The sequence below is a fragment of the Fukomys damarensis genome, unplaced genomic scaffold, assembly GCF_012274545.1.
Source record: "Fukomys damarensis isolate Sample0158 unplaced genomic scaffold, DMR_v1.0_HiC HiC_scaffold_17, whole genome shotgun sequence".
NCBI lineage: Eukaryota > Metazoa > Chordata > Mammalia > Rodentia > Bathyergidae > Fukomys > Fukomys damarensis.
The window spans coordinates 61,341,917-61,354,995 of record NW_022900929.1 but is presented as its reverse complement, the minus strand read 5'-3'; the positions used below and the strand labels follow the sequence as shown (position 1 = coordinate 61,354,995).

General features: G+C 37.2%; 1 protein-coding gene across 6 annotated transcripts in view; it reads left to right on the top strand.

Annotated features, from left to right (window-relative positions):
* Trappc6b (trafficking protein particle complex 6B) overlaps positions 1 to 13,079 on the top strand; it is a 24,148-nt gene extending 11,069 nt beyond the window's left edge. For 3 of the 6 annotated variants that reach the window (XM_019208725.2, XM_033765151.1, XM_019208726.2), the window contains 5 exons: positions 397 to 464; positions 2,641 to 2,758; positions 4,684 to 4,767; positions 9,351 to 9,444; positions 10,346 to 11,058. In XM_019208725.2, coding sequence (XP_019064270.1) covers positions 430 to 464; positions 2,641 to 2,758; positions 4,684 to 4,767; positions 9,351 to 9,444; positions 10,346 to 10,377 — 363 coding nt within the window. In that variant the 5' untranslated portion in view covers positions 397 to 429 and the 3' untranslated portion in view covers positions 10,378 to 11,058. Of the gene's footprint in view, positions 1 to 396; positions 465 to 2,640; positions 2,759 to 4,683; positions 4,768 to 8,325; positions 9,053 to 9,350; positions 9,445 to 10,345; positions 11,059 to 12,308 lie in introns of those variants that run through there. The other 3 variants (XM_010632643.3, XM_010632642.3, XM_033765150.1) reach the window with 3 other exon arrangements.

The window sequence follows — 13,079 nt, the reverse complement described above, 5'->3', positions numbered from 1 at the left end:
TTTTTTTTTTTTTTTTTTTTGGTACCGGGGATTGAACTCGGGTCCTTGTGCTTGCAAGGCAGGCCACTGAACTGCTGAGCTAAATCCCCAGCCCTGCATTTTTATAGTATTCACTCTAGTGGGAGTTTTCATATATTTTGAGTTTATTTTTGGTTTTTGAAACAGGGTCTTGCCATATAGTTCAGGCTGGTCTTGAACTCACTATGTAGCCCAGGTTGGATACAGGTGTGCACCACCACGCTTATCTGATTGTATTTATTAAAGTTGAAAACTCTTGCTTTTCTCAGAATTTCCATCAACTGTATATTGTCATGATTTTAGCCAAAATTTTATAGTAATTTTCAAATACTAACATTCTGGAATTCTAGAAGTATTCAAAACTTGTTTTTTCTTTAGGAAAACGGGCGATGTATTACTAAGCTGGAAAACATGGGGTTTCGAGTGGGACAAGGATTGATAGAAAGGTGAGCAGTATGGATTTGAAAATTTTCTTCCAGGTAGGTAATGAATAAAGATGATTTGTTTCAAAAGGTTGCATAAAACTTGACGTTTTTATTTTAATTTCCAAACTTTAATTCTCTGTTCTTTAATTACAGATTGAAATTTCTTTTTGTGGGGTTTGGGGTATAGCTCAGTGATGCAGTGCTTGAGAAGCACACATAAGGCCCTGGGTTCTGTTCTCAGCACCAAAAAGAGAAAAATTTCGTTTTAGGTCTTATGTTACTTTAACTCAGTATCCACATTTTATGTTTTATCACTTGGAGAAAATATTTTATACACTTAAGGGTTTTTTTCCTCCTGAAAATATTGGTCTATTAAAACAACTATATAAGATGTCATTACAGATCGGGCATGGTGGCACATGCCCGTAATCCCAGTACTTGGGAGGCTGAGGCAGGAGGATCACTGTGAGTTAGAGACCAACCTGGCTACGTCTTGAGTTCCAGGTCAGTCTCAACTACATAGTGTGAGACCCTGTCTCCAAAAAAAAACAAAAACAAAAAAACATCTCATTACATTTTCTACTTTTTTTTTGGAGACAGGGTCTCACTCTGTAATTTGGGCTGGCCTTGAACTGGCTGTGTAGCTCAGGCTGGCCTCAAACTCATGGCAGTCCTCCTGCCTCAGCCTCCTGAGTACTGGGTTTACAGGCATGTACCACTATGTCTGGTTTACATTTTCTACTTAAGGTCTAGTATGGTGATGGTGTGAACCTTTTAGAACTTTCAGTGATACAAATGGCCTTCTGTGGCATGTGTGCCATAGGTTCACCACCAGTGGTCTAGTAGTTTCTTTAACCTGAGTGGAATCTTCTCTAAAAAAGTTAAGGGAAGCTGGGCATTATGGCACATGGCACACGCCTGTAATCCCAGCCCTCAAGAGGCTGAAGATCAGTGTGTTTGAGGCCAGCCTAACCTGCTTAGGGAGACCTTGTCTCAAAAAACAAAATAAAACAAAAATTAAGGGATAAAAATGCCTTAAAGTCTATGTTTATACATGTAATCTTCCAGTTTGTACATCAGTTCTTTTTTATTTTTAATTTTGTGTGTGTGTTACTATGGACTGAGCTACATCTCCAGCTCTTTTTTTTTAATTGTTTTTTGAGACAGAGTCTTGCTGTGCATTTTAGGTGAGCTTTGTGGGTGTTTTTTTTTTTTTTTGGTACCAGGGATCGAACTTGGGTCCTTGCACTTTTGAGGCGGGCATTGGAACCACTGAGGTAAATCCCGAGCCTTTGTGGGTTTTTTTTTTTTTTTTTTTCTGGGGTAGGCTAGCTTTGAACTTCTGCTGATTCTGCTTCAGCCTCCCAAGTAATTACAGGGGAGTGCCACACCTGACTTTTTATTTTGAGAGGGGGCCTCACTAAGTCACTAAATTGTCCAGCCACTGCCTTAGCCTCCTAGAGTGCTGGGATTACAGGCACATGCCACCCCACTTGATTTTTATTTTTATTTTTTGTGGTACTGGAGATTGAACCCAAAGCCTTGCACATGCTAGGCAGACTTTCTACTACTGACCTATGGGGATTTGGGACTTTGGCTCAGTGGTGCTGCTGCCTGCCTCATAAGTGCAAGGTCCTGAATTTGATTCCTGGTACCAAAAAAATATATTTTTTTCCTACTACTATTGACCTATGTCCCTAATCCTTTTAGTCTGAGTCAGGGTCTCATAAATTGCCGATGATGGCCATGAGTTTGCAGTCTTCCTGCCTCATACAACTGAATAGCTGCAATTACTGTGTCCAGCTATGGATCAGGGATTTTTAGTTGGTTTTTTTTTTTGTATCAATATCTGAATAGTTAAATTCTGAATGTATTTTATATAACAATACTATTATCATACTTAGCTCTTTTTTAAGTGCTACATTTGAGTGTACCTGAATTTTGACTAAATCGTTAGACTAATAAAAATAAACTCATAGGTCCAATAATTGTATAAGCGAAACAGTGTTAATCCATTCATATAGCATCTGCTTTGCTTGTTGCTTATCATTTTATGACTAAACAAATGTCCAATGCTGTTGAGGCAATGGAAAGTTATTTAATAGGTTGTCCCTCTTGGGGAGAATGAGAGAAAATACTTATCTCTCTCACTTTCTTTGAAAAAAAATACTGTATTACTTCTAGTTGATCTTTTTAGGTTTACAAAAGATACTGCAAGGTTCAAGGATGAGTTAGACATCATGAAGTTCATTTGTAAAGATTTTTGGACTACAGTGTTCAAGAAACAAATCGACAATCTAAGGACAAATCATCAGGTATTTAATTAAATTAAGGCCTATTTTTAAAAGTCCTTTATCTTAATATAAATGTTCTAGTTTAGTAATTTATTTAAAATTTAAAATAATTTCTGATCAACCTTGGAATGTTTCTCTTACATTATTAATGTCATTAGTTTTTCTTTAGTAGGATAAAGTGAATAAAGGCAAATTGACAATTATCAGTAACTATCACTATTTCCTTCAGTTACACAAATTGTATAAAAATTTTAAATGTAGCAAATGTCAGAACTATTGATTTTAGTATTTAGTTCCTTATTATTAAGTGGTAATATACAGAACCAGAGATATATCACATTTTTATCCTTTCAGAGTAGCTTCTAGAGTCAGTTTTTCTTTTTCTTTTTTTTTTTTTCCGGTATGGATATGGAACTCTGGATCTTGTGCTTGTGCTTGCAAGGCAGGTGACAGCACCACTGAGCTAAATCCCCGGACCTTTTGTTTGTTTTTTTGAAACAAGGTATCACACTATGTAGCTCAGGTTGGCCTTGAACTCATGGTTATCCTCCTGCCTCAGCTTCCTGAGTGCTGGGATTACAGGCATGCACCACCAGGCCTCATTGCGGAAGTCTAATTCAAAACCACATTTAACTCTTAAATCTTTTATTTTATTATTATTATTTTTTTATTTATTTATTTTTTTTTGCAGTACTTAAGATTGAACCAAAGCAAGGGCCTTGGCACTGAGCTACATTCCCAGCCCTTTTTTATTTTTTCATTTTGAAACACAATTTTGCTGAATTGATAAATGGCCCAAGTGAGGCTCAGATTTGCACTTGTTTTGCCTCAGTTCCAGAGTGTTAGGATTCCAGGGGTGTGCCACCATGCCTGGCTTAAATAACTCTTGTGTTGTTTATTACTACTGTCATTTCTTTCTATCCTTAAGACTTTGTTACTACAAAATTAGATTTTTTAAATTGAATTTATCGGTACATTTTAGGTATACAGTATAGTTACATTCGTTACTGGGATCTTGTACCTTTACATGACCGGTCTTGGTTCTCATTTTTTCCCCTTGTCCCCACCCTCTCTTCACCCCCTCACTACAAAATTAGATTACCTAGAAAACTATGCATTTAAACAGGACTACTTTTGAGTAGATTTGGTATTTTGAATAAGTTTTAAAAATGAACATAATGTATCTAGTACTACCAGTAGAATCTAATTATTTTTATACCTGTTCTAATAATATATAACAATTTCACGTGAATATGTATTAGTATAAGGCTGAGTTTTTTGGTTTTTTTAAAATTTTTATTTTTGTGGTACTGCAGATTGAACCCAGGGCATTCACACTGGGCTATATGCCTACTTACCCCTCCCAACCCTGCCCCTATTTTTTTGAGATAGGGTCTCACTAAGCTAAGTTGCCCAGGCTGGGCTTGAACTTGGTGATTTTTCTGCCTTAGCCTCCAGAGTGCTGGGATTGCAAACATGTGCCAAAATGCCTGGCCTTATTATTTTTTTAAAAATGTACTGGTGATCAAATCCAGGGCTTCACACATGCTAGACAGGAGCTCTATCTACAGTGAGCCACTCCCCCCCCACCAGCCCACCCCAGAGTTCTTTGCTATGGACCATGCCTTACGCATCTTTGTATCTTCAGTGTAGAGTTATATTTAGGAAATATTAGTGCTGTGGAATAGTGAACTCACAGCTCTTAAGCCTGAACATTGCAAAATTCCTTCACTTGAAGAAAAACTGAGCTGGGTGTGGTGCCTGTAATCCTAGTACTTGGCGGGCTGAGGCCAGTCTAAATTACAGAGTGAGTCCCTGTTTTGAAGGAATAAAAAAGACCAAGGAAATGAATGTTGATGACTTTATAAAGGTCTTAAGTTGTTTTATAGGAATAAGATAATTTTTAAGATCTACTGACTTGGGTATTTTGTGTATTTTTTAAATAGGGGATCTATGTACTTCAGGACAACAAATTTCGTCTGCTTACTCAGATGTCTGTGGGAAAACAGTATTTAGAACATGCATCTAAGGTATTTAATGTAATAGAATATTTGGTGTCCCGCTAAGAAACAAATAGAGTTACAGGGAAAATTTCAGTGCTAATCACAACAGACTCTTGAAATAAAAATAGTAATTTTAAAGTTGTATTTGTTTGTAGGGTCATTTTTTATGAAATAGGAAACATGTTCATGGTGAGTTGTATGTACTAAACTAGCAAACAGTACTACTAAATGCCAATGAATGCAGATTTCTGGTATCCTTTAATGTATCATAGGTAAATCAGTAAAGATACTCAAAACTTGATATTTGCTGTGCATAGTTACCTCTTGAGTTTATGATGTCTTTAGTAGACTTGATTCTAAGGATATATGTTTCATGTTAAGTATATATCTGTGTTTCTGGGTTTTGTATAGTTTTTTTTTTTAATGGCAATCAATGAGTAAATAAATGTATTAAAACTTTTTATAGTAAAACATTTATTGATACATTTTAGAAATACATAATAGTGACACTCATCTTAGGGAATTTGTTCCTGTACGTGATATCTCCTGCCTCTTTTTCCCATTCCCCTCTTCCCCTTAAGCCTCCTCCCCTCCCTAAGTACAAAAGCTTTGTTTCCATTTTTTCCTTCAATTTTCACTCTTTATTTTGGCCCTTCCTTCCTTTTTCCTTTTCCCCTTCCTTGTTCCCCTTTCCATTTGAACATTTTCTTCCCATTTCCCAATATCTATTATACATTTTAATCCTTATTTTCATTTTTGGTTTCTCATACCAAAGAAACAGTTTGGTATTTAAACATGTGTGTCCGATTTATTTCATTTAAGAGTATGGTCTCACGGTACATACATTTAGCTATACATGTCTGAAGCTCATCCTTCTTTAAGGCGGAGTAGTACTCCATTATATAAAAAGTCTTTATCCAGCAGTTGATGGGCATTTGGGGTGTTTCCCAGATTTAGCTATTACAAACTATTCTGATGTTAACATGTGTATATTGCTATGGTAGGATGCTTTGGAAGATACCAAGAACAGGAATAGCTAGTTCAAATGGAACCTCTAGTTTTAGTTTTTTAGGAATTTCCACATTGATTTCTATAGTGCTTGCATCAGTCTATGCTCCCACCAGCAGTGGATAATGGTTCCTTTTCCCTACAGCCCCACCAGCATTTGTTATTGGTTGATTTCTTGATAACAGCTATTCTTTCTGGAGTGAGATGGAACCTCAGCATTATTATTTATTTGTTTGTTTTTTGGTAACAGGGATCAAACTCAAGACTTTGCAATTGCCAGGCAGGTGTGGCACCACTGAGCTACCCTCCCGCCCCGCTCGGTGTTGTTTTAATTTGCGGTTCTCGAATGACCAGTGATGTTGAATTTTTTTTTTTATTGTACCAGCGATTGAACTTGGGACCTTGCGCTTGCGAGGCAGGAGACAGAACCACTGAGCTAAATCTCCGGCCTAACATTTTTTTGTATATTTATTTGTTGTTTCTACTTCTTCATCTGAGAAATATCTATTCATTTCAGAAACCCATTTTTGCTCTGGGTCTTTAAATTTGGGTTCTGGGTTTTTCTTTTTCCCCACACTGGGGATTGTCTGTTCACTCTTTTGGTTTCTCTTGCTGTGCAAAGGCTTTTTAATAAGATGATGTTCCAGTTGTTGATTCTTTGTAGTATTCCCGGTGCAGTCTGGGTTTTGTCATAAAGTCTGCCTACTCCTGCATCCTCATGTGTTTCACCTATTCTCTTTTAGCATAGTTAGTTTTTCCATTTTAATGTTTAAATTTTTAATCTATTTCAGTTTTAGGTTAGTACATGGTGAAAGATGTGGGTCTAGGTTCAATCTTCAGCATGTGGAAAGTCATTTTTTCCAGCAGTATTAAAGAGTCTGTCTTCTGGGGAAGGTGTTTGGCTCCTTTGTCAAAGATGAGGTGGCTGAGCATGTCTGGAGTTGTTTCTGCATCTTCTAATCAGTAGCTTTGTAGTATAATTTCAGGTCAGGGGTTCTGATGCCTCCTGTCTTACCTTTGTTGCCCAGAATTACGTTTGCTCTTCTGGGTCTCTTCTGGTTCCAAAGGAATTTTAAAATTGTTTTTTCTAATTCTGTGAGATATGATATTGGTATTTTTGTTTTTAGTACCAGGGATCAAACTTGACCTTGTGCTTGCCAGGCAGGTGCAGCACCATTTAACTACATCCCCGGCCATTGCTATTTGGTATTTTGATCAGCATTGCATGAAATCTGTATAACAATTTTGGAAGTATGTCCATTAAGTTCTTCCTGTCCAAGAACAGGGATATCTTTCCATTTTCTGATGTTCTCTTTGGTCTTCTTTTTTAGAGTAGTACTGTAGTTTTCAATGTAGAGGTCTTTTACTTCTTTTGTTAGATTGATTCCTAGATATTTCTTTTTTTTTGGATGCTATTGTGAAAGGTATTGTTTCTCTGATTTCTCAGTGAGTTTGGGTACAGGAAGGCTATTGATTTTTGAGCATTGACTTTGTATCCAGCTATGCTACTGAATTTGGTTCTCAAATCTAGTCTTTTGGTGGAGTTTTTTGGCTTTTCTATGTAGAGTAGAATGTCATCTGCAAATAATGAAAAATTAACAAGTTTTGTCTTGTGTTTTTTTGAGACGGAATCTCACTTCATAGTTGAGACTGACCTGGAACTCACTATGTAGCCCAGGCTGGTCTCGAACTCACAGCAATCCTTCTGCCTCAGCCTCCCAAGTGCTGGGATTACAGGCATGTGCCACCACGCCCAGCTTAAGTTTTAATATAAGGATTTCTTTGAAGTGATTAAAATATCTAGGCTAGTATAAGTTGCTACTTGTCTGTTAAAAAAAAAAAAAAAAGTCCCTATCTAAATAATCTAGCCAAAAGGCCGTGCTGGGAAAGATGGTTTTTGTCTGTAAACCTAGTTACTTGAGAGGCCAAGAGGTAGGAGGATTGCTAGTTTGAGGTCAACCTGAGCAACTTGGTAAGATCCTGTCTCAAAACAAAGACAGGTGGCTGGGGATTTTAGCTCAGTGGTTCTGCTGCCTGCCTTGCAAGCATAAGGTCCCAAGTTAGATCCCTGGTGCAGAAAAAAAAGATATCCCTATATCCCTGTCTCAAAATTTTAGGGTCCCCCCACACCTAGTAAACAATAACAACAACAGCCGAAAAAACCAAAGGAAAAGAAGAGTTGGGAGTACAGCTCAGCGCTCCCTGGTTCAATCCCCAGTACTGAAAATAAGAAAGTATGCAAATAGAGGAGGCCAGCACATCATTGCTGAGCTGCTCTGGAGGTTTCATGAAGCAGGAGTTTTGCTTTTGCCCAGGAATCTGAAGCCAGGCTGGGCATTACAGCAACATCATCCCAAGGAAACCAAAAATGTTAAAATGGTGCTTTGTACCTAGTGGGCAAGAAGTGGACATGATACTTTGTTATCATAATTTTATTTATTGGTTCATGATTGATTATTTTCTATATTTTGGGGATATCTAGGCTATCATTTGACTACTTTTAAGAATAATAGTTGGTGCATGTCTGCAGTACATAATGGTTACTTTCTTTGTGGGCTTTTTTGTTTTTTTGAGCAGAGTCTCACTGTGTATGCAGTACAAGCTGGCCTTGAACTCACGATCCTGCCTTGGCCTCCCATGGTCTGGAGATTGTAACACTGCACACCAACACTGACTGCTGTTCATATTTTAAACCTGCTAAGTCTATGTTGTGGCAGACTATATGTGTTAAACAAGTAGAGATTCCTGGTGATAGGAAAACCAACTATGGTTGAATGGAATATTAGTAGGTTACAGAATTGATAAGACTCAGAAAACAGGCAAAAAACACAGGAGTTTAAAGCATCCAGAAAAAACAACAACAAATGATTGTTACAGGGAGGGTCTAGTTAGAATCCCATAGGCAGCATTGACAGTAGACAAGCTCCCTTTCCTATCTCCAGAGCTAAATCTACTCACTGGATTGGAACACCTAGTTGGCCAGACTTCAGTTGTGTGCATATACTTTGGTCATCAGGAAGAATAGTTCTTCACAGTCGTCATCTTCCCCACCCTTTCTCCTCCTCATCCCTCTCCTTGCCCCCAACCCCTTTTTTTTGAGATCTAGCTATGTTGCCCAGGCTGTCGTTAAACTCTTTGGCTCAAGTGATCTGTCTTACCTTACAGGGGAAGGACTAAAGGCATGTATGTATTATCACTCCAAGCTTCTGGTAACTTTCTGGTTTTGAAACAGCAGTGACTAGCTGGGCATGGTAGCCCATGCCTGTTGTCCCGGCACTCTGAAGGCTGAGGCAGGAGGAACACCACAAATTCTGGGCTTTGTAGTGAGTTCAAGGCTAGCTTGATCTACATAGCACGACCTTGTCTCAAAAGACCAAGACCAAAACCAAAACCAACCAACCAACCAACAAACAAAAAACAGCAGGGCTAGGGATTTAGCTCAGTGGTTCTTCCGCCTGCCTCACAAGCACAAGGACCCGAGTTCGATCCCTTATACCAAAAAAAAACCAAAACAGCAGTGATTATTAATACCATGTTTAATTAAAATGTTGTATCTATTGGTGGTTTTACTGTTTTTTAAAATATTTTTTTTTCCCTTTTAGTATCTAGCATTTACATGTGGCTTAATTAGAGGTGGTTTATCAAACTTGGGGATAAAAAGTATCGTAACTGCCGAAGTGTCTTCAATGCCTGCTTGTGAGTTCACATTTCTGACAAACATTTTTCATGTGATTTTTTAAAAAATTATTTAAAATATAGGGTACATTAAAAATACTGAAACCTTTTCATTTTTGTGTTAATCATCATGCAGTGAATAATATGTAGTATGCAATACCATAGTTAGCAAATTTTGAATTCAGAGTAATTTAAGAAAATACACTAAAAGGGGCTGGGGGTTTAGCTCAGTCGTAATGCCAGGCCGCCTGCCTTGCAAGTATAAGGGCCTGAGTTTGATCCCCAGTATCAAAAAAAAAGAAAAGAAAAGAAAAAGGAAAATCCACTAAAGAAATCTTAAATTATAAGAATTGAAGGGAAGAGTCTTAACTTTTAAGGGGAAATTTTCTGCAATTTTTTTGTTTTTGGAGTTTGAAGTGCTGGAGGTCCAACTCAAGCTCCACACATCCCAGGCAAAGGATTTATCACAGAGCTTCAGCCCCCGCCACTGCAATGTGCTTTTAAGATAGCAGCTTTCTCTACAGCATTGAAATGTCTTTTATTGTTGAACAGTTATTTAGAATATATCTATTATATGATGCTAAATAAAACCAGCTAGTTTTTTATTATTAAATTCCTTCCCAAAATCCCCTCACCAAGAGCTACCAATCAAAAGTAATATCTGCTTGAGCTTCAGTGATTATTAGGAGTGAAACACTCGGAAGTAGGAATCACAAAAAGAAACAAAGCCACCTGTTTATATCCCAGGAAATCATCTAATAAAAATGGAATTGACTATTTCATATTGTAAGGAATGTGGAAAGGTGTTTGACTTGACAAGTTTTTTCATTGAAATCACTTCCTAAATGGAACCAAAAATTGATACCTAGGCTTTCTTTGTACTTAAAATTTAAAAAATGAATTTTTATGTTTTATTTTTTAGGCAAATTTCAGGTGATGATACAGAAGCTATAAACATAATGAAATGCAAGACTTCTACAGTGTAAAGACAAATTATTCCTGTGTAAGCATTTCAAATAATAATGATGTAACTACGTTGCTGGATGTTTGTATAGAAGGGTAGGGTGTATTTTATCAGTTTAATGCAGACCAAGTTAAAGCAGATAAAAGGGTCATTTACAGTGGCATAAACTTTAATGAAACTATTAAAATGGAAACTTGATTTCAAATAACTGGACACCAAAATATATTTTAAATATTTTTATTTACTTAGAGTGATAACCACAGATGGAACTTAGGGTCTGTTGAAGTGGCATAAAAAAAATATGCCCCAGTCAGGATCATTTGTGTTAAAAATGACTTATGTTAGATAAAGTGTGAATCTATTTTAGTTATTTTTCAAAAGCACATACACTAAGTTTAACTTTTTATTTTGTTGCTTGTAATTTATTTTTTATGACTGTATAAGGATTTCATATATACATTGCGTGTACATGTGTGCATACCTATATAAATACAAAATGACCTTAAATTGTTTGGAAACTTAATTTCATTTTAATACATTTTCATCCTTGAGAGCGCCGTACATGTAATAAAAGTGAAATACAGATTAATTTAAATGTGAATTCAGTGATTCTAGGGCCAAAGTATATTAGGTATGTTGAGAGGAATTTTTACATTTATTTCTATCTATGTTTGTTTTGCAGTGCTGGAGACTGAACCCAGTGCTTTGTGCATGTTAGGCAAGTGCTCTCTACCACTGAGCCAATATTCTTTTTTTGTTTTTTGTTTTTTGTTGTTTTTTTTGGTACTAGGAATTGAACCTGGGGCCTCTGTGGTAAGCTACAACCCCCCCACATTTTTTTGTTTGGTACTGGGGATCAAACTCGGATCGTTGCTCTTGCAAGGCAGGCAGCGGAATCATTGAGCTAAATCCCTGGCCCTCCAGCCCTTTTTTATTTTTGAATCAGAGTCTTAGTAAGTTTCTGAGTTTCCCAGGCTGGACTCAAACTTGTGATCTTCCAACTTCAGCCTCGCAGAGTACTGGGATTGCAGGTGTGCACACACTACACCTGGCTTATTATTCTTGACTTTCAAGTTCTTCCCATGCATGGAAGTCCTAGTAAAATTTCTAAGATCTTTTTTCTCTGTTTCACTCTTCCACAGAGGTAGAGGGTAGATAATTAGACTAATATTCATTCCATCATGTTTTCTGTGGGTTGGGGTCAGTACTCATCTAGTACCTATTTCAGTACCTCTTCCATTACTTTATCTTACTTTAGTTATTTGGCTGAAGCAGGTACCTCTTAAGATTTTGAGAACTCTGCATTTTAGGGTGTCTGTACTTTGACTATTGAAACTGTACTGTTTCACATTTAATGATTACCCTTGTGTATATAGTTGTTTGACAGGGACCACTGCAGAACGGAGTGATTGACACACCAAAAAAACTGGGTGAAAATGATAAATAAGGGCGATTGTAATAAAATGAAGTAAAACTTTTTTTTTTTTGAGACAGGGTTTCACTGTGCAGTTCAGGCTGGCTTCAAACTCCACAATCGTCCTGCCTTAGCTTTCCAAGCACTGGGATCACAGGTGTGTGCCACCATGATTGACTTGCAAAATATTTTACTGAAAACATGAAGTAAAAACTAAGAATTTTTTTTAGAGCTCAGTGTGGTGCCACACACTTGTAATCCCAGCACATCACTGTAATTTTGAACTGCATAGCAAGACCTTGTCTCAAAAACACAATAAACAAGAAATTTACTTTAGGACATAAGAAAAAAAAATAAATTATGTTGTTAGAGGTATAGTAAATCCCCAACTTATAAATGAGTTCCATTCCAGGAGAATGGAAGTCTGACAAATGAGTCTTACAGACTTTTGACACATATGTACAATGTAAATAACACAAATACAGTAAACAATTTTTCCTTTTACAGTTACCTTAAGATGGTGATACAGTATAACACAACTGGCACATAGGGGCTTGCATGAAGTGAGCTGACAAGAGTTACTAACTGGAAAAGAGGGTAGGACAGAGTCATCTACGATGAGAAAAGAGCTACTACTCAGACATCACTGGATCATTTTTTAAGCGGGTAAAAAATTGAATCCATCAAGAAACCTGTGTCATCAGCATCAGTGTGAGTGTGATTTTCCTCTGCCTTCCACCTCCTGTTGCTGATGATCCTTCAGCTCCGCCATCTCCCCCACCATCCCTCCTCCAGCTGGTGCCTACCACACTGCACAGCATGCACATGCAGCACAGCTGGGACAGTGTCCTGCACACGTGAGCTACTTCATCAGTGTTTGTAATGTGTGCTGCATTTGTAGTTGTGAAAGTTCATAACTTGAATGTTCTTAAGTTGGGGACTTACTATCATTTTCCTTTCATAGGGGCAGCATTATAAAAAAATGTTTATTTCAGTATTAAAGTCTTCTTAATTCTCAGATGCTTTAGAGTAAGTTTTTTTTTCTTCAGATTTTGAAAAGTTCAGGAACGACCCTACCAAATATAAAATATGTAAAATTTTGCAGTTAAAAAAGATCATTATGTCTGGGTATGGTAGTACACGTCTATAATCTAGGCTGCCTAAGAGCCTGAGACAGGAGGATCTCAGGTTTGAGTTCAGCTTGAACATTTGGTGACTTAAGAAGACTTTATCTCAAAATTAAGGAAAATAAAAAGGACTGGGGCATAGTTCAGTGAG